Source organism: Dryobates pubescens, chromosome 21 (assembly GCF_014839835.1).
Source record: "Dryobates pubescens isolate bDryPub1 chromosome 21, bDryPub1.pri, whole genome shotgun sequence".
In the NCBI taxonomy this organism is placed as follows: Eukaryota; Metazoa; Chordata; class Aves; order Piciformes; family Picidae; genus Dryobates; species Dryobates pubescens.
The window spans coordinates 12,294,812-12,317,201 of NC_071632.1; the positions used below are offsets into that span (position 1 = coordinate 12,294,812).

At 40.5% G+C, this 22,390-nt stretch overlaps 1 protein-coding gene across 1 annotated transcript in view; it reads left to right on the forward strand.

The window, feature by feature from the left end:
• Positions 1-684: 684 nt before the first annotated feature.
• PTPRN2 (protein tyrosine phosphatase receptor type N2) overlaps positions 685-22,390 on the forward strand; it is a 596,056-nt gene continuing 574,350 nt past the window's right edge. The window contains exon 1 of the mRNA XM_054171491.1: positions 685-951. Within this exon, the coding sequence (XP_054027466.1) occupies positions 834-951 (118 nt within the window). The 5' untranslated portion in view covers positions 685-833. The remainder of the gene's footprint in view (positions 952-22,390) is intronic.

Genomic DNA, 22,390 nt, shown 5'->3' on the forward strand with positions numbered 1-22,390 from the left:
CCACTCAGATGGAGTGAATTGAGGACCAGAGGTGCAGGAGAAAGATGTCACTGGTGCAGACATGTCTCAGGCAAACACACAGACCTTAACTGCAGGAGGTTTTACCTGAGGGCTCATAAAATCCTTCCTTGGCAAAGAATTTTTTTGTGGAAAAAATGGTAAGTAAACTGCTGTTGAGCAGGCTGCAGGCATAACCCACCCAACTAGCACCTTTTGCAGGACAAAAGTTTTGACAGGATTTGAACTGGATTTACATAAACACAGATGTGCAGCACAAACACATTTAGTACACACCTCAACCCCCTATGCTCAGCTGTTTTTACAGGGGAGTCAAGCGAACTGCCATAGCCTTCCTGCCGCGAAGGATCTCCACTGCACCTTGCCCGGCGGCACTGGGGACTGGCAGTGCCCGGAGGCTTGTGGCCCACCTGAGGGGAGCGTCTGCGCGGGCCACTGACAGTTCAGGGGCCGGGGAACATCTCCTGCCCTCATCTCGCCGGAGAGGGTGGTCGCTTCCCCGCGATGCCGGCAGGGAGGGTAGGGCCCTTCCCCGCAGCCAGACGGGTAGGGAGCAGCAAACGGGGAGCATAAGAGGAGGCGCCACGGAGCTGGAGCGAGCTGCACCCCCCCCGTCTTCTGGGCGGGCGGGCCGGGGCGGGGCCGGCTCGGGGGCGGGCAGGAGGCGCTGGTCGCTGTCCTGGGTGTTGAATCTACTGCGGCTGGCGACTGCCGGAGCCGGGGAGCGGCTGCGGGAGGCGAAGGGCGGGCAGTATGGAGTGAGAGCTGGCGGCGGCGAGCAGGGGAACGGGACAGGCGCCTGAGATGGGCCAGGCATGATGGGGGCGCTCGGCTCCGTCCTCCCGCTGCTGCTACCGCCGCTGCTGCAGATCCTCGCCGCCGCCCCGCGTAGCCAACCGTCCTCCACCGGAGCCGCCGCCGAGGCGCGGATCGGTGAGTGGGGCCAGGGGCGGGAGGCGTGGGGCTGGCGGGGAGTGGGACCGCGCCGTCCCCTCGTTCCCTTCGCTGCTGCCCAAGATATTCCTCAAAGGCAGCTCGACAGGCCCCCGGCGGCCGCGCCCGCACGGCTGCCGGTGAGGGGCCCGTCCTCCTGTCCCTCAGGACCGGCTAGCCGGTGAGGGCCCCCGTCCTCCGGTATCTCACGACCAGTTGCCGGTGAGGAGCCCTGTCCTTCGGCTTCTCACGGCACGGTTGCCCGCTGAGGGTCCCTGTCATCCGGCTCCTCACACCTCCTGGGTCCTGCCTCTCCCCGCCGGTTCCTGGTCACCCCAAGTCTGACCCAGGGTCCAAGCTCCCCCAGTGGCGTGTCCCGGTGGGACCTCGGGGAACACCTCTGAGGAGCTGTTCGCGCGGAGTGGCCCCACAGGCTGAGAACTTGCGCCGAGACAATCACGAAGCCCCTAAAGTCGAGGTGCACCAGTGGCGAGTCACCAAAAACGCCTCCACACATGTAACCCTCGTCCGGCTCAGTGGATTCAGCCCACTGAACTGCTCTTGTATTTGGAAGCCACAGGAAATCCCCATGCCACAAACCCCCAGATGCAGCCCAGCCTTTGGTGGTGAGCACTGCTAATGCGTTCTGCTGCAGGTGGAAGTCAGCACCTGTTTCTGGTTAAGCCTGTTTTAGAGGTGTCTAAAAATACCCAGTGCTGCCCGGTGAAGACCATTAAAGAGCTTCGTTCTGTTGAGGCATTCTCTAGTCAACCCCTTTATTGATGCCATCTGCACTGAACATTCCCATCTGCTAAAATGACCCACACTAATACAAAGGGATTCTGAGAACAAATTGTGTTTAAGATCAGTTTTATTCTCCTGGCAGTCTTTTCCTTGCAACGAGGCACTCCTGACTCTATGCTCACCAGAATTATCTTCAATGTAATCTGCTAATACAGTCAGTCTTACTTCACTTGCAGTATCTTCACCAAATTCACTTTAAGTCAAGAAGGTCAGTACTTGGAGAATTTGGTATTTTTTTCCAGTTGAATTCTTGTCTGGAGTGGTTATGGAGATCAGAGTGAAAGGTAAACTAGCTTTTCCTAAGAAATACTTTTTTTTTCTTAAGACAAAAGAAAAAATAAGAAACAAAGGAAGCCTCCCACAAAAGTGTCTGCAGTCTTCCTTATATACATTCTGTTTATTAAGAAGGAATTAAAATCAGCTGACCATGCTTTTAATGAGGCTTCAGTCAAGTGGCAGTAAAAATGATCTATTAAATGCCTGCCATAGTGAAGGTAGTGATGCAAGGTTTTAAGGAGAAATGGTTTGGACTGGATGTATCCCTCCCTCCTCTCTCCTGGTTGCTATAGATATAGACTCTTTCTCCTAATCTGACAAGGAGAAAGCTTGCATAAAAATGTTGAAAGTAATAGCTGTAATTTTTACCTTTAATAATGCAATAAGCTATACATTGTGCTTTCAAAGTAGTCAGATTTTGATTCTCTCTTCCTACACATAAACTGCAGATCAGTCTGGGTCACAAAATATTTGTAAGTGTGTTGTAGCTACAAAACAATGTCTGTCACTTCCCTGTAGCTTCAGCCTCAGCAAGGATAACCTGCCTGATAGCTAAGGCTGTGTTTGTGTGGAAGGCAATGAGAAGAGAGCAGGCTTCATTTTACACAATGAATTCAGTGCTCTGAGAGGTATAATTCAGAGATATTTCAATAGCAGGAAAATAAGTTATCTTTTCTACTTCTTGCTGGGGTAGGGAACTAACTGATATGTATCTCTGTGAAAGATGGGAAAGGATTTATTGTGTTTGGCAAGATGAGGGAAAATGTTTGCATTGCTGGAAGTGAAATAGTTTTGTCAGTTCCCTTAGAGTTTCTTTATTAGTTTTATTGATCACTGTTTCAGATCTCATTAATCTTAAGTTCAAACTCGTTAATATAATGGATTCTGTTCAATTTTAGATGACAATTTTTAGACACGATGGGGAGATGCAACTGTAATTAAAAAAAAATCTGAATTTGGAGATTATTTGTGGTTTTAGGTGGAAGATACTCATTTGTTACCCTCTTGTGCACAGTCCCATCTTTGTTAATTGAAAATTGAACATAGATGTATTATTAAACCTCCGTAACATGTGCTGGAAACTGTTTTAAAAGCCATGTAATCATAGAAACAGGTTTTTATTCATTTGCTCCTATTAAGTGTTTCAGAAAGCCTTCCTAAAAGCTGCAGTTACCATTTCATAGGATGTTTTAGTCCAATTTCTTTTTTTCCCCCCCCTTTTTTTGATCAACTTTTGTCTGTTTTCCAGTATGGTAATCCTATCCAAACGGTGACCTTTTTGTTTTATGACATACTTACAAACTTGTTTAAGGAATGGAAAGTTTTAAATTACAGTTGAATAAGATAAAAGATTTGAATTTGTGCTGCTTCTGCCTTTGTAATTTGTGAGGCTTTGTAAATTGTTCCTGTGGGAAGGTGTTTCCCCGAGATACTATTATCAACAAATGCAGAAATTCTTCCATTTCCTGGTACTAGTAGTAGCATTTTAAATGTGAACAAATGAGGGAAAATGTAGCCCTTCCACTCTCTCTGTCTCTTGCCCAGATTTAGCCCAGGAGAGAGATTCTTATCTTTTCCACAGGAAAAAAAAAACACACAAAAATCAGCTGAGTACATGTTAGTGTTTGTTAGTCTGACAAAACCCTGGGGCTGGGGGTTTAATATTCTAAATGAATCTTTATTTGTTTATAAGGCATAGTTCACTCAAGATTATGGAACTTCTTTTAAAGTCTTCTACAAAGTAATCACCTGTGGACGATAGATCCTGATCATGTCTGCTAGATTCCACTGATTTGGGTTATTCTGCTCCTGTAGCAATGGTTATATGGATTTTTATTAGTTTTTATGAGGCATTTTCTTATTAGCAAATAATTATGCTGAGGAAGCAGTTACACTTAAAATGCTTTTCAGCAAACACTAAGCAGCTACTTCAGTAAAACTGCAGCTCCAACAGTTGCAGTATCTTTATGCAGTTGTCCAGCTTTTTAAGTGGACTGTTCAGAGAGTTGCAGGGACATTTTCTTTTTGTATTAGGTAGGCTGAGTGAGGTGGAGCACTTGGGAACAAAGTAAAATGTGAACATTCTTAAACACATTATTTCCTTAGTCCTAAAATACCAATATTTTACAGCGGAAGTCATAGAATCATAGAATGGTCTGGGCTGGAAGGGACCTCCAGAGATCATTTGGTCCAACCCCCCTGCAGTAAGCAGGGGCATGCTCAACTAGACCAGGCTGCCCAGAGCCCTGTTGAGCCTCATATGTCCTACAAAAGAGTGTGTGCTCACTGCAGTGCCTTCACATTGACCTCTAATGTGTGAAATGACACTTACAACCTTCAGTGGATAAGAATCTAATTTTGCAATCCTATTTGACCTTTTGTACTGTGTACGTTCCCATTTTTCAGTCTGCATTTTCATCTTAAATGAGTACATTAATATGGTGTGGAAGTTTCTGGAAATGGTTGCTCCATATGCCATGTAAAAGTTCCTTTGAAGCTGTTTCAAATCATCATGTGCAAACTTTTTGCAAGTCAGATGCCTGTGAACGGAGATTTTTAACTAACAAAAAGACAAGTCAATCGCATTTCACCTTATAAAAATGAAATCCTCTTCTGAACCTGTAGCATGTGATGAACAAAGATGGGCATCTGATCAATGTCTATCAATATCTGAGGGGTGGGTGTCAAGTGGAGGGAGCCAATCTCTTTTTGGTGGTGCACAGTAATAAGACAAGAAGTAACAGGTACAAGCTTGAACACAGATGATTTCACCTCAACATCAGGAGAAACTTCTTTACAGTGAGGGTCACAGCGCACTGGAGCAGGCTGCCCAGAGAAGTTGTAGAGTCTCCGTCTCTGGACACATTCAAAACCCATCTGGATGCATTCCTGTGCAGACTACCCTAGGTGATCCTGCAGTGGGGTTGGACCTATTGATCTCTGGAGGTCCCTTCCAACCTCTAATGTACTGAGATACTGTAATAGCATGACTTTAAAAAAAAATGCTGTGTGTTCATTGTAGGACTTCACAAAGTACAGTGTGGATGTTTTAACAGCGTGAAAAAATATTTTAGACATGGGCTAGGACTTTCAAGTGATTAAAGTTGATCAGAAATATGAAATTACAAGATCAGGAATTTCATTTACCATTGGCTTTTCTCCAGTGTTGACTCCTAAATTACAAGAGAATGAAATAAAGAGTAGGGCAGATGAAAAACAGGATCTGGGGCTTTTCAGTCAGTGCCTCAAATACAATCCAAAGGAAGCAGAGACAGAGAACTTTTGTTTATGGGTATTCATAGGGAATAGCAAAAAAGTATATCTTGGTTTAGTTCTGTTACCATAACAGAAACTGAAAACTGTTGTTTTCAGCTATCATTGTCAACTGTCTGTGAGGACTGAGTTCTTGCTTCTTGCACCAGTTCTGAGTACAGCTGAAGCTCACAAAGTCAATGTCAACCTTCCCATTGGCTTCAGAAGCATTTGGATCAAAATGCTGGTTAAGGGTTGTAGCAGACTGGCTGGGCAAGTGGGGGGATTTCCAATGTTACCATCTGCTCAGATATTCCAGGCAGATATTCTGCCTGACATTCCAATTTGGAACTTCTTATCTCCACTCACAAATTTTGATATCATGTTGATATCAACAAAATAATTTAGTTAAGACAATGCTGTGTGCTCAGAACATGAAGGATTCAGTATAGGAAGCTGTATGCTTCCCCTCATCAAGAGTATTTTTGTGTATTCTAGAAATGTTTCTTAAGTATTCAGTTATGTTGGAAAGCAACCTGAAAGTAACTTGATATTAAGGCATGTCTATCTGTTAGCTTCACTGAATTAAAGGTAAGAATGTACATTAATGTTTCTTGGCATCATGCCATGACTCTTCTACAGTATCTTTTTTACTATCTGGTAAGTCAAAGCACTGCTCAAGTTTGAGGACTGGGCAGACAGAGGATTAATTTGCCCTTGGTAGTGTCTACAGACGTCCAGCACACCTCACCCCACGGTTTCCACCACTCCTGAGGGCACACACTAACTTTCAATTAGATAGGAAGATACTTATTTCTCTATCAGGAACAGAAAGTCACTGCAGGGTGCTCTAAAGGTTTTTCATAGGGTGGGATTTCTAGGAAGATTGGGTTTTTTTGGTTGGTTTACTAATTGATAGAAAACAGACAAGACTTTGGAAATATAAGATCCTTTCTGCTTCTTTTTCTGAGTGTACCCCAGCATTTTTCTATTTTTGGTGAAATAAGAGAATATTTCTACTTGCCTTTCTTCTTTTTTGTTGTTTTTTTTTTTTTTTGCTACCAATAAATCATACCAGTCTCAAAAACTTCATCATACCACGCCATAACCATATCATGCCATCAGCTGGCCTACTAAGAAGAAATGAGGTTACTCCTAGTTGTAACATCCTGGAATATTTGAGCAGTTCTGTTAGAATAGCGAAGGTTAGTTAATGTTGGCAGACTAAACAGGTGGTTGTCTGTGTGCTTTGTTGCAGTGAACAGCAATGCTTGTAAACATCAGAGTGGAGGCACTTCCTTTAAGTGGGAAAAGGGCAGCTGTTGTGCCTGAACGTACTGGAGCCCTGTGATGAGCAGGGAGTTGATGTCTCCTGATCAGATTTCCTTTGGCTGGAAACAGAGCACAAGATGTAGGTGATTCCAAATGCATAAGGAGACCCATGAAAGCTGAAAGGCAGTATATATTTCAGCTTCCTGGAAGTGATAGATATTTCAGCCTCATCCCACTTACACTGCAGCCAAAAATTTAGGTTAAATCTTTAAGTTGTTCTTACAAAATCAGTGTATAAAGTGCCTTGCTAAAATCTGTGTTGGTGTTTACAGACAGATTGAAGAGGGAGGTCAATAAAGGTTGGAGGAAAGATCAATTTGGTTTTGGTGATAAAGACAAAGGAGGGAAAGTATCCAAGAGACAAAGTCTACTGGTAGTCTCTGTCAAAGACAGAATGCAGAGCTGAATGTCTGGCTCACTGTGGTGATTACTAATAACTCTAGGAAGGGAGTAAGTAATGTTGTTGCAAGTGAAGATGCAGATGAAGAAAAGCATATTTGCATAGAAACAATCAGAAGGTATGCCAAGGAATGCATGTTGGGAGTGTGGATGTTTAAAACAGACAGTGAGAAATAAAATGTTCAGTAGAAGTAAAATTCTTGGAACTGGAAATCAGGAATGGAGTTTGGTGAATTGTGTATGATCTGTAAGCACAGAAACTGAAGGTTGGAGCGAGGGAGTTTTTCTTGTGGAAGAGACAACCAAATGCAGCAGCAAGAAGGAAATGTTCAGCGGACCAGTTTGGAACATGAGAATATGAGGTGAGATAACAAGAACTTAAAGGGATTCACAAAATGGAAATATTAATTCATTCCTATAGCCCAAACATGTGGCAAAAATGGAGTCAGGAAATGCTTGTAGACTATGAGAAACTGCTCTGGGAATAGAAAAGCTAGATTAATTCTACCCCTTACATTAAGATAAATAAAACTAAATGGAATTATTTAAGCTAATCACTCTAGGCTCCTTTTGACCTGTATCTATTTTCTAGACTTCAATTAATTTCACCCAACTGTATATATCTAACACAGGTCAGATAAATGGCTCCCTGAGTGCAGTGACTGCTTTCCCCTTAGGTTGTCTTAATATGGTTCCAAGACTGGGATGAGTATGTGGCTTTAATCATCACCATGGTAGGTCCTGTTCCTTAGCTATTTAAAAATCAGTTGCTCAGATTAAACTTGGGAAGAGACCTCTCCCCACTGAGGTGAGACTAATGAAGCAGCTTAAAAGTTAGGTTGGCTGGGGATCGCCTGCTACATGACTTCAAAACCACAGGCATGACTTTGAGAGTAGTCAGGCAGGTTTGTCACATAAGGGACTGAGACAAGTGAGGTGGTTGAAGGATATTAGTAGCTCTGGGGAAAAAAAAATCTCTGAGAAATCACCCTCTGATAATTGCAAGCAAATGAAGGTGCCCTCTGAATGAGACAGAGAAGAAATGAGCATAATGGAAGGAGCAAGCAAAGGGAAGGAAGATAAATGAACAGGAGGTCTGCAGGTAGGATAATCAAATGGTAGGGGAGTCTGGTATGGGAGAGCTGAGGGAAGGGAACCACAAACACACTGGTTTTGTACCATCAGGAGAAAGCACCAGGGGCATGGAAGTTAATAGGATTACTGAGTTTGCTTATGTGAGGTTTGGGGGCTTTACTTGTGAGGGAGTTGGAAGACCTGTTTTTATCTTAACCATTTCATAGCATCCATATACTGTAGCATTCCCAATGACAGTTTGCTGTTCAGAACACCTGTGCTCACCAGAAACTTAGGGAATTTCTTTCAGAAAAGGTTAGAAGGGCTTCACTTTAGAGAATTTATTCCTTTAAGAGGGGATTTTTGAGAGGTAAAGTAGCTTACTAAATTACTGCATTTTACTGTGATTTTCCCCCGTGGTGTCTTTCAGTGAAACAAGTACTAAACATTGTGTACAGTCCCTCTGAACAGAGAGTTAACATTGCCTACCTATTTTGCTTCAAACTAGTATGTTGGTAATGCAAGCTATTTTAACATGTAAAAATCAGTAGCTAGAAGGTTTATTGGAAGTACAGCTGGCTGTAGTGGGTGTAAAGTCTTTTCTTTCAGTCATAGCTTAACAGGAGGCAATAGTAGTTACATAAGCTTGAAAGGAAGCTAGCAAGTACAAGGTAATGTACAGAGAGATCTGTGCCTCCCAAAATGTAATTTACTGTCCTCATAGGAAACAATGCAACTGAAACCAGGCATGTACTACTTACTATAATAAAAATACAAAGTTCAACAAAAGTCAGTGCATACATGTAGCTCCCCCCCCACCACCCCTTTTTACTCCCCCTCCCTACAGTGAGTCTTTGATGTCTCAGGTTTGAATCTCCACAAATTCTACACATTATCTTATGAAAATCCCTCTCTTGAATGCTGAAAAACTGGTAGAGTGTTTGTTTATTTCTGACACACAGAATCTTATGCTCTTATTGTTCTGCAGGAGATAATTACCTGTCTGTGGCTGTCCTACAGGAGTTAAAGATATTATAACCTCTTCTCTTGTTGCTATTCTGCTCTGCACCGGGAGGGCTGTCTTCTCTCTGTAACTTGTTTTGTTGGTTAGTACAGGTCAGTTAAACTCAGAGCAGTAGTATCAGGCAGCTGCTTTACTTTGCCTGGAAAGTCATGCCTAATCTTCAGGCCTGAGGAGGAGTTTGTGTTGATAAATTGCTTGTGGATTTTATTTTTCTTTCCCCCTCCAACTATTATCTGGCTGCAGCTTTGCAGTACAGAACGTTTGGCAATTACACAAATTCATGGTATTCCTGCCAGTGACTGCTTGATCTTGCCTTTGTTAAGGGCATTGGCTTAGTTGAAATGAAAAAATGGATTTAAATCACAGCCTTGCTTACAGGCCATGAGAACAGTGCTGGGATTAGTGCTGGTATCCATGAAATGGCAACATGAAGATGGGCTTGGGGATAGGATTAGTTTACGCCACTGTTGCCCCCGAGCTCTTCATGACATGAATCTGACTTGTGTCTTTATAAAATGTGATCTCCTATTAACCTGACCTCTCTAACAGAAATTACTTCTAAGTTAGGCATTGAATTCTATTTCCTCCCCAGTACTGAATTAAAAATGTGGCATCAAAGATTATACCCCTTGATTAATGCAGATAAATCACCACCAAAGAATGTGAATGTCTGTTCTGGTTTTTAAAGACTGTGTACATTATGGTGTGTTTTGCTTGGCAGAATGATTTGTTATAATTTTAGTCTAGATTGTGGAATACTTTATACACTTGCTGCTTATATTTCAGCTTTATTTGATATCTGATATGATAGGCTATCAAATATTTTCAGTGACCTGAAATGCCTTGTCTAGATTTTAGCACAGCTCAGTATTCTCAGCATGTAGTCTGTGCAAGGCTTTACTTACACTGAGCAAAGTGTTATACCTGACTTCTGTGACCTGGCCTCACCTCTCGTCCCAGCTTCTCAGCTACACCCTATTTCTCACTTTCATGGTTTCACCCTGTGGATTATCACAGAATCATAGAATGGTTTGAATTGGAGGGGACCTCAAAGATTATTTAGTTCCAGCCTCCCTGCTGTGAATTGGGACACCTTCCACAACACCAGGTTGCTCCATCCAATGTGACTTTGAATGCATCCAGGGATGGGACGTCCACAGCTTCTCTTGGCAACCTGTTCCAGTATCTCACCACCCTCACAGTAAAGAATTTCTTCCTTCTATCTAATCCAAATCTCTCATCTTTCATTTTGAAACCATTACCCCTTGTTCTACCACTACACTCCGTGATGGTCACTCCCCATCTTTCCAGCAGGCTTCCTTTAAGCACAGGAAGGCAGTTAGAAGGTCTCCCTGGAGCCTTCTATTCTCCTGGCTGAACAATCCCAACTTTCAGCCTGTACTCATATGAGAGGTTCTCCAGTCCCCTGATCATCTTCATGGCCCTCCTCTGGATTTGCTTTAGCGAGTCCATATCTTTTGTATTCTGGGGGCTCCAGAGCTAAGCACAGCACTCCAGATGGGGCTTCGCAGAAGCAGAGTAGAGGGGAGAACCCACCTCCCAAAAAAATCACTTCCTTTCACCTCCTGGCCACACTTCTTTTGATGAATCCTAGGGTGAGATTTGCTTTCTGGATTACAAGTGCACATTGTTGGGTTTTCATCCACCATCACCCTCAAGTCCTTCTACACAGGGCTGTTCTCAATCCACACATTGCCTAGCCTCTCTTTGCACTTGTGATTGTAAGATCTCCATCCATTTGTTGGAGAAGATTGTAGTCACTGGTGACACTTCTTACTTATGCCCTAAAGGAAGAAAAAAATGAGAGAAAAGGAAAATTTGGGAATTATACATCTACCACAACTTTCTGGGAATAGCTGGATATTAATGAAGTAAGATGCCAAGGTAAATATCATCAAGCCTTTAGGCAGGTGAACACATCTTGGAGTTAGTGACCCACTTGGCAGAGATAACTCTCCCCCAAGATTCTTCATCACAAGGTATTCCTTTTAGGTTTTTGGTTTTCATATGATCTACATTTAAGAAATGTCTGGTTTTTTTTTTTTTTTTACCCTTGAAATCCAGGGTGAGAGTCTGCAGTTTTGCCTTTCCTCAGTTACAGAGCAAAATTTCACAGTTGTTAAAATACTCCTGTTAGTACTACCTGTCTGGAGATTTGTTTTGGTTAAGTAGGTCAGCTCATAATTACAATTTACCGACATACATTGCATGCAGGGGATGGTTTCCAAGGACAAAAGGCAGCTATAAAAATTGCACATTCAAAATAAATGCAATGAGAGTGAAACACCGAAACTTTGAAGGCGTTAACTGAGGCTGTCTGGTGAATTGCCATCTTAAGCTAGATAAGCAGAAAAATAAAAAACAAGCAGAAAAAGAAACCCCTCATGTTCTTTGGGAGCAATCACTGACACTTTTATACAGTGTAAAATGTATGGTGCTATAATGGAGTAGCATTGAAAAAGCAGAATAGGCAAGTTGTTTTAGTACTACAAGTTTGGCTTTATGGTGCCTCAAAAGACCAAGTTCTACAGTTGAGGGCTTTTTGGTTTTGGTCTTTTTTTTTCCCTGTCCACTTGTTTTGTTTCTTTGAGTAACACCTGCTCTAACAAGTTGATAATCTGAAGGTAAATAACTGAGTAGGGAGGAGGAAATGGGCACAGCATACAGGCTTGAGAATAAACAGCTGTCAAATGGCTGACATTTTCAAAAGGAAAACACACAGCTTTTAGAAGGATCTGATTCAGCCTGAATGAAGGAGCTGATCACACCCCCTTGTCAAACTTTCCTAATTGAAGAATTACTTGAGAGAATTTTAGAACAATACTTTATAATCTTCACATTGTGGAACTATTTTCCTAGTTTAGCAAATAGGGAAGAGCTTTGATCAGCCACCTCATGACTGGGTGGCTACACAGGTTGTTAAAAGGTTGTGCTTCTTTCTCTTACCTTGCAGTTTAGGGAGTTTCATTCCAGAGGCTCTAAATTTAATAGTGGTTCATGAAGAAGGAAAAGAGCCCCACCTATGACTCTGCATGAAGCTGCCAGAATCTCAATTTGAGTGTGTATATGTTTGGCCATCTTATGCTCCTTTAACATGATGAGCTTCCTGTCATTAATTTCATTTCTTTTTGTCCATCCAGTATCAAAATAATACTAACTTGCTTTTAGATGAAAGTTCACCACTGCACAAGGAACTGCTGCTATTGACAGAAGCATGTGAAATGCAGCCTTTCATGGTTCCCTTGTTTTCCTGAAGTTATTTTTGGTTTTGTGTAAATGAGAACAGTTGCAGATTCACTTGCTTCTGATGTCACTATATTAGTCCAAGGTTCCTAGATTTCAGGTGATTAAAGGCACCAGAGCTGGTTTTATAGAATGTTTAACTCGGTTTGAGGCAGAGAAAGTAAATATTTGAACATTTTCTTTCTAGCCAATTTTCCGTTGTCTCTGTTGCAGCCTGGAAGGTAGCCTTACTCAGGAGCCCCCATGTTTTCTGTGGTTTGACAAAAATGCTCTGCTTAACTCTTCTCAAGAGAACTCTTTTTGCTGAAGGATGGGCTTTGGTGGTTTGATGTTGGACCATCTTGCAGCCCTGACCTTGCAGAATGAGGTGTGAGTGCTCACTTTCCAGGGATTGTCACCCTCTGGAAAACAGAGGATGTAGTGTTCTGTAGTTTGCCAGCCACACCTAAGTCACTCCTCAGTGTTTGACAATACATGTACAAATGAAAAGAAAGGGAAGTCTTCTACTGTATGCAGAGTTCAGCAAAGCAACTACTATATAATGAAATATGTGCAGGACAAAGTCATATACTATTTTTTTACTGGTAATCCTGGTTTGGCATCACCAGACTGTCACATTAACCTGATTATCAGAATGTTTAAAGAAAATCCCCAGAGACAGAATATTTTTGGTCATCTTTCCACCTCCAAAATGTGTACTGACTTGAAATGAAGACTCTACCTTTCTGGTGTGGTTTCTGTTAAGACTCATTTATACCTGGGATTTTTTTCCCATCTTCCAGTCCCTTCACCTCTTGTTAGCTGTGCTAACAGAACTCTGCTTGACCAGCTTCACCATTGCCATGTAATCATTGAAAAGTTCTCACCAGTTGTGCAGAAGTCAACTAAGTATCAGCTGTAAAAAATGAAAAAGCCCAAACCATTTACAGACTGCAGATACAACACTTTCTGAATGCACATATGTATAGTAGAAGTACATAGAATAGATGCATAGAATAGCTAAAATACATAGTCTTCTTATAAAGGTTCAGGAATTAATTATACAAATGTGTATAAATGAGAACAATGAATGCTGACAGAGACCAGATACAAACACAAAAGCCAGGAAAGAACAAAAAACAGGAAAAAAAAGGAAGAGGGTAAGAAATAAGTAGCCTTTAGATGTGGCAAGCTGGAAGTTAGTGTGTTACAATATCTCTGTTATGTTGTAGTCAATGTACAACATCTAGTCTTTATAAGTGAAAAATAAACAAAATCAGCAAACTGTCAGCTTTGTTGGAAACAGATTAATTTCATTCTGTAGTTTCTTACCACTAGTTAATTTCACAGAGTTTTATGTCATGTTTATTAGTGATCTATTTTTACTCACATTTCATTTGTGACTAATGTATGTCAGGTATTATGCTGATAGTTTCCCCACGTCATCAATCACAGGGGAGCTGTTTCTGTAATAGTTTATTACCTGGCAGCTCTGATTAAGTCTGTCAGTTTAATTTTGGTTCTGATTACAAATGCAAATACTTAGGTATGTGCAGAGCTATAGGTAAGTGCTGTTGTAACTTAGTAGATGGGACTGTTTGCCCCCTTTGCTTTCAGAATGGGGAAAAAAAGAGGTCACAGCAGTTTTGGTTGTACCTCAAACTTTTGTAGAGTCAGGACTTTGATTTCTCTCATTTCTTTTGGTAATGGAGTGCTTCAGTAACATCAAAATTTCACATAGTAGCAAAGTCTGTATTAACAAACTTTACAGTAGTGCCACCTGCCTATGTTTTTAGGGTTATTTAAAGAGTTTATGGCATTCCCAAATAAAATAATTAGAACAGGTTTTAAAAATAATACTAGATAGGAATTCCTCAAATTACTTTGCAGTCTGCTGTTTGGAGTGCCTTCTCTGTGTATTTCATTTACTCTTTCAAAATTGATACAACACACCACTTCAGGATGAGTTAGAAGCTTTGGTGTTCATTCTCTGATGAGTAGACATGTGGTGACATCTGGGAAGGACTGTAAAAACCTGCAGCTGAGAAGATGCAAATTAACTGAATGTTTCTCTGAAAGCAGGCTGGTGCCAAAAATGCACTCACTGATGCTTTGCAACGACAGGAAAACCACAGAGATTGTTCCTCTTTTTCCAAAGGTGTTCCCCAGTATGCATATTGACAGCTCTCTCTCAGAAGAACAACTTGAAGTCTAGTCCTTAAAGATCAGAGAGAGAACACCAAATAAATATAAATTCCTATTATAATCCCCAGGTGCCTCATGAATGGTTTTTGTATTCACTCTGCAATTTCTCAGTTCATATATTTCCTATGTGTAGTTATTCTCTATATGTGAGGAGTTGGAAATAGCTTTTTATTCTTGGTCTTATCTCAGGAGGAGCAAACTTACATCTGCAAATATATCTTTTTGCAAATCCAAGCTTTTTTGTGATTTTTTTTTTTTAAATGAAGATTATATGTTGCTATAGGATAAAAAAATTATTAGGCATTTTCCCTTAGAGGCAATTGAGAACTCTCTCCTAAGAAGAGAGACTACTGAGTGGCTAAGAGGAAAGAAAGTAGGACAGACCACAGCAAGTGAGAAGTCATTATGGAAATAGCTAAAAACTTTAGTTCACCTTTTCTATTGCGTTTTTACCCATGCTGAATATAAACTTGATTCCTCTCAAGAGCTTGTCTGTGCTTTTTAACATGACCTAGAACTCTTAGAGTGTTTAAATTTAAAAGGGCTTATGAGGAATATGTTACTGTAGCAACAGTAAAGTAATATTTTTCACATTTGATAAAAGCTTTAGTGTTCTTCTTAGCTGAATCTTTTCCCTATTACACAGTAAGACTTTTCCAGTGTAATATAGGGTACTTGTGGAATGGTTTATCAAAAAATACTCAATTGGTGCAGAGAAAAAGGGCGATTTCAGAGAGTGACTAGTTTTATGAATCTCACCTGCAGTAATATTTTGCCATTCCATTATATGAGGCTTTAAAATATTAGTAGAGTGCTGTTTCCATTTCTCTGTGCATCTGCTGAGGGACACATCTCTGTCAGTGGACCAGCTCTCCAGGCTGGTATGAGGCCTGATAGATCAGAGGGTTGTCTGACAGTGGCAGATGGTTGGCAAATGGGAAGGTCATACCAAGGTGATGCCGGTGTATTGCCCCATTATTACACTCGTTCCCTCAGCAACTGCTACTGATTGCTGTCAGAAACAGATTTTGGTCTAATCCTCTCTGGCACTTTGTACAGTTGCTCCTAAAGAACTTTTGACTAGAGCAAACTGAGTAAGCACAAACAGCACTCCCATGAATAATCTGTGTTCCCTGTGGTCTGATGGGAGCACATCTCACAATCCTGAGGGTATTGTGACTAACAGCAGAACAATTCTGAAGTGGAGAAATATTGTGGATGCAGATATACACAAGCTTTCCTTGAAAGAGAAAAAAATCATAGTCAAAGTAATTGCAAATCAAGAATTAAGTGTTTGCTCATTGTGCCCTGAATGCTGGTATTTTATAGGAAGGAAAATGGAGTGTGGTTTTGCTAGTAAACTGCTAGTGTTTCTTGCCAGTGTGGGTGGCAAAATGCGCTGGGTTAAATGGTGGTGGTTTGTTTGTTCTTTTCAGAACCAGGCACTGGACAGAGGTCTCTGGCCTGTGTTAAACTGCTCTCTGGGTTCCTATAGCTATGGAAAGTATATAACTGACCTTGGTAGCAGGAAAAAACCTCAAGTCTTCCATTACACTTTGAGTCTCAGTACAGATGAGAAAACATGAATGCAAAGATGTTACATCATGACAGAAAGCACATTTCAGGTATTATGGGCTGTTAAGCTGGATCATTGTACCCACTTAAGCAATACTGTCACTTCAGCCTTCTGCCTGTTGCAGAAGGCAACAATTTAAGACTATGCAGCAGTTCTGTACAGTAGCATGTGAAAGCTGGTGACGTGAAGTTACATGGACTTTTGAGCAAGCAAGTGTAAATGTGATTTGAGTGTGCCTTTAAGCTAATGTCTTTGCTCTTGGCATTTGTAAGGAAGAGGATGATGGGTTTGTTTTACTTCTTGTTTTAAAGACTTGATTTTCAATAACCTCTTTTTCTTCTGTCTCATTTTGGAATAATTGCCCAGTCCTGTTCCAGAAGGATGTGTGTGACACTCATAGAAGTATGACTTCTGCAGCACTTCTGTAATGTGGAAGTTTTACATGGGCATTGGTGAGATCCATTACCATTCAGTTTTTCAGAATTTGTGAGCTACTAATCTGGGGTACTGTATTTTGCACATAGAGAAGTGAAGAATGGACGTGGCACTTGGTGCCATGGTCTAGTCATGAAGTCTGTGGTGACAGGTTGGACTTGATGATCTTTGAGGTCTCTTCCAACCTTAGTGATACTGTGATACTGTGATATAAAATAACAGAAGAAAATGGATTTTTTCCCCTCAAATGTGAAATAATACAAGTGCACCATTGTGCATGACATCTGTGTGAGGGGGAAGATTAAATTGCAAGCAAGCTGAATTTAAAGAGAAAATAGCTCTACAGTGCACTCAGAAAATGTGTAATTGAATAAACCAGAAAGAGGTACAGTAAGTGTATACTTTAATGTTTTATCATGATTTTTATACCAGATGGGTAGATGTTGTAAGCTCAGCTGAACCCATTTTTAAATTGCTTTAGTTTTCTTTGAGAAATGAACAAAGTCTTACAAAATAGTCGGTGTGGAGACAAGGAAACAAAATACTGTAATACCAATGAGAGAGGCAGTACAGCTTCAGGAAGACCTATTTAATCTTTTGTAACCTTGAAGTCACACAGTTGAAAGGAATGTAACTTGTGAAGGCTTCTTTAAAGGAAGAAGTTGAGAGATTTTAACTAAAATGAAGCATCTTTGTTCCTTTGGATAGTACTTCTAGCTATCTGAATATGCATTTTTAAAACAGAAGAGTTCCTTGAATCTTCTGAGTATCAGAACAGGTTTATTTTTCTAAAATAAGCCTACAAACATATTGATCACTTTCTTTAATATCAAGATGATGCAGGAGAGTAGTTACCTTTAACTCTTCCCAAAAAATTACTACGGTGACAGAAAGTGGCTGTTGTTTTTCCTCATCTTTGGCTGTTGTATATAGGTTATTGGAGCAAAGACTGTGACTTTTTGCATGAAGACCAAGAGATCTCAAATTGCTCCCAAGTGCAGTATGGCTATTGGATACTGTATAGCTGCTGGTTTTAACCTTTTGAGCCATTAGTTTTGTGTGATCATTGGATTAAAAGTCTAAGTGCAGTACAGATACTAAAGTTATGTTCTGCAGGAGCCAACAGAACAAGGAAATAAATTATATTGGGGGATGGTTCTGCATCTGATGGTTTTTGCTTACTCCTTTTCATTACAACAGAGAATTTTTTTCTTGGAGACGCTTTAGTTTTCTCTCTTCAACATTTACAATTGTTTTCTTAAAGGAGTTTCTCATATTTCAACACCTGGTTTTGCTCTGTATCAGGATGAAAATAAAAATTGAGGGTGTTTTAATGGAATGAGACATTTTTTTAAAGGATTGTCTTTGGAGAAGGCAAAAATACAGAAGCATGAAAAAACAATTTTAAAGTAGCACTAAACCTTTTTATCCTGAACTACCAGGTTTCGCAGCCTGAGGGAAGAGAGGTTTTTGCTTCTTCCAGTGCTAGAAGTTAAATCTTCAGAGCCTTGCCTGCTCATGATGGGCAGGAGGAAAATTGTTGAGCTGCTGCTGTGCAGCTGAGGCCCCAGTTTTGTCACTGGGTCAGGCTTCCTTGCTCAATTCATCCTTGAGGCATTGCCACACTTCAAAAGAGGTATTTGAAACACCTGAAATCAAAGGCCCACCATTCATATCTGACTCAGATGCATTGCAGGATTGACTCCAAATTAAATATTCTAATTCAATGAACTCGAATACATTTTTACAGTTTAGCTGGTGTTTCATTAGAAGTATCCTGAAGTATCCTTGAAAGACCTGTTAACAATATCCAAGCAGCTTTAGTTTATGTAAGGACCAAAATGCTCAAGAGAAGGCAACTCCAAAAGTATTTGCAGGATGGAAGGAAACAGTGAACAGGAGTACAAGAAACTGGAAGACTCAGGTTTGAGTGTTGAAAGAGGAGGGAGTGACAGGAGAGCAAAGGAGTATTAGGAATCAGATTATGAAGGGCTTTGAATGTCAAGTGGCCATAGAACAGGATTTGATTTCTGCTTCCTGCTATGTGACATTAGGCAAATCATGACATTTCTGTTGTGTTTTGTTTATGAGCAGAAAATGTGAATAACACTTGCATACTAAGTTGAGAACTGTGGTGACAACTCTGGTCTTGGTGCAATTAAAATGAGATACTTATACTAATTTTAAAAATTACTGAATGAACATGGTGATGTAAAAGCATTAGATTTACACTTTCTTGACCTTACAGCTTATTTTTAGTGGTACCATTAACATATTTTACTGCAATCAAGATTTCTGCAGAGTTTAAGTTCTGTATATAAAGCTTTTTATTTATGGAGAACAAGTTTCTGCAAGGTGATTTTCTTTCTAATCTGTAGCCATATTGAATAGTTAATGAGGAAGAGAGCTTGTTTTTGGACTTCATGATCTGTAATGAGTGGTGGTAAATGAAACCTGAAGCTGCATAAATGCATGCTAAAAGATGAGTTTTGGCATCAGTGGATGAAAAGTCATTGAAATGTGTCAAATGGGGCAGATGATGCAATACTAAAACAGGAACTGTGGACTGACTGCAGTGACCACCTGATGATACTGATGACATTCTCTGACATGTAGAGTGCCTTTTCTGACCTTGAAATCTCAGTTCTGTATATCTTAGATTTTAGAATGCATTACATCACCATGAAATATACTCTGTATAGATTTTTCCTTCTTCACTGTTCATGCCATGTGAAGGATGGTACCTAGTAATTCCAGAGTAAAATGATTTTATGGTAGGCTTGTGATTAAAGCAAAGCAAGTTTTACTTATTCTAAATAATGTGGTTTAAGAAAATCTGGTGAACCATACCAGTGTATGAGATAAGCTTATCAGCTTCAGTTAAAATCTTACTTAATTGCAAAGTGTTGGTTTATTTTAATGTATTTTGTAATGGGTTGACCTGCAGGAAGTTGGCATGAAGGACTCATTTGTATTCATAATTTTTATCTCAACTGCTTGTAGTCATATAGCTGAGCATGCATGTTTCTGAGGTTCTCCTGCATTCATGGACTGGTTCAGTAGTGTTCACTTCTACTCATTGTTCCTGTAAAACTCACTGTATCACAGGCACATGTAAGGTCAAATCTTCCTCACAGTTCTCTCTTGCAATACACCACCAAGATCAGAAAGCATTAAAGCCACCACTGGATTCTTTTGCACCTATCTGTTTAGTTTCCTCTGTAGTCTTTGCAGCTGGATAATCCAAGTGTGGCTGGCTCATTTTGTGGTAATGAAAATGGAAAGAAAATTACACATGGAAAAATCTGACTAATTTGAGTTTAATATGTAGAGCAATAATAGCTTTTGACTCCAAAGCACTAAGTTTTTATTCTTTTGATGAGAAAGGGATCATTATTCTTTTTGACCTGGTATTTTGCTGCAGTGAAGCTTTCTGTGTCTCCATCTGCAGCTTTTTCTGGTGGTTTTCTCACAGTAGAAATAAAATGAGTCCTGCGACTTCAGGTCACTACAGGATTATGCCCCAGTGGGCACTGTATCACTGGCTCATATAGACTCTTTACCCTTCTTTTTATTGCCAAAGTCTACATCAAAGAAATGGAAGCCAGAAAGTGCTCCACATATAGCATGGAGAGAAATGTATCTGTTTCCTGTCTTTTAGCCATCTGCAGCTGCTGCAGAGATTTTTGGGGAACAAACAGAGGATGAAATAAGGTCCTTTCAAAAATGAACAGAAAGTTTATTCAGGCACTACTTCATCCATTACCCCTCTACTGTCTTTTATGATTAGACAACAGAATGTTCTTATTTTTAGAAATGGCTCCTAATGGCTTACCCCCTGCTGTTTAAGTTTCTTACAAATGATGGGAAAAATAACTGGTAGACAATACAGGGGTTGTAAAATAAATAGCTGCAACCATAGAAACATGAAAGGATCCCACCTACCTGTAGAACCAGGAAAAAAACCCAAAAGGCTAAAGCCGATCCACAACTGTGTTGTTTTCAAAGACATTTTCCTTAAAATATGTGTGCTGTCAAGGCAAATGGGATATGAGTCATTAGGAGGTGTGGTCTAATTTCCATGCAGCTCATGTCATGTTTTGCAAGAACAGATTAAAGGCTTTTCAGTAGCACTAAACTTGTCTTGTTCACAGAAGGAGCAATTGTGGTTTGCATGATGAAACTGGCAATATAAAATAATTTCACTGTATTTTGCTTCCATTTTACAGCGCCGGAATTTGTGCAACTGAAAATGTCAATAGAAGGAGATAAATTGCTGCCTTTCACAGTGAAAAAATAAGAGTATGATTTTCTCCTAGCAAAGGATAGAGCAGGTATCTGCAAAAATGCAAGACAAGAGCAGCTATTTTTGAAGCAGCAGAGGTTTCTTTTATTCCATATTCTTGCACATATTTTTTTCTAGCTATTGAAATATTACATTTTTTTTTTCCTAGTTATTGAGGTAATGAAGCTACTGAAATATCCTTGTCCTTTCAAAATTATTAAGACATAGCTGTGATAGTGGGTGCTTCAAAATAGTGTGCTGTTCTAGCACTTCGTCCTAAGGAAAGGCATGTCTGTATATACTGAGGGGCTTCAAGTATGGCCAGCTTCAGCTTGTGTGAGATAATGGTGCATAAGTGTTTTGTGAAATGACAAGAGAAATATTGAAAGCAAGCCAGAAAATGTTTAGACAGTGAAAGTAGCAAAGAAAGAATATATTTATTGATCACTAAAGAAGGCTGCTTGCTGATACGTGTTAGTGCTTAACAGAAGCCATAGAGACTGCTATTCTGTGTCTGGTGACATAGAACTATTAGCCTGGAGAAGAGGAGACTCAGGGGTGACCTTATTACTCTCTACAACTACCTGAAGGGAGGTTGTAGACAGACGGATGTTGGTCTCTTCTCCCAGGCGGCCAGTACCAGAACAAGAGGACACAGTCTCAGGCTGCGCCAGGGGAGGTTCAGGCTAGATGTTAGGAAAAAGTTCTATACAGAAAGAGTGATTGCCCATTGGAATGGGCTGCCTGGGGAGGTGGTGGAGTCACCATCACTGGAGGTTTTCAGGAGAAGACTTGATGGGGTGCTTGGTGCCGTGGGTTAGTTGTTTGGGTGGTGTTGGATTGGTTGATGGGTTGGACGCGATGATCTTGAAGGTCTCTTCCAACCTGGTTTATTCTATGTATTTCTATGTATTTCTATTGGTGATCCACTTCTACCTGCCATCCAAATACTGACCTACTTTTGTTACTCTTGGTCTGACAACTTGCTTGTTGTTTTCTGGGAAGGATTGTTTATTTCAGCTAATAAGACTGACTCTATATATATATACACACACACACCCCACACACACACCTAGAAGACTGTGTCCAGTTTTGGGCACCCCAATTCAAGAGACAGGGATCTGTTAGTCCAATGGAGAGCCACAAGGATGATTGAGGGACTTCAGCATCTCCTTTATGAAGAGAGACTGAGACATCTGGGACTGTTTAGTCTTGAGAAGACTGAGAGGAGATCTTATCAATGGGTTCTTGACAGAAGCGTCACTCATTTCTAGAGGAGAGGTTTCTGGTTCTGGTAGTCAAGAATCTGAGTAACCTAACATAATTCAAGGTTATATGGAACACAAGATTGCTGAAGATGCAGACCTAAGATTTAAAGGAGACATTGTTAGACTCAAATTCTCTATGTAGTTTTGAGATATAAAATGGTTTTAACTGAAGAATAATAAAAGGCAGAGTAGATAAAGCAGCATAAATTAATGGTGACCTGGGATTAAATTGTTTGATCCTTATAAAGATGCTTTGTTAGATTAGC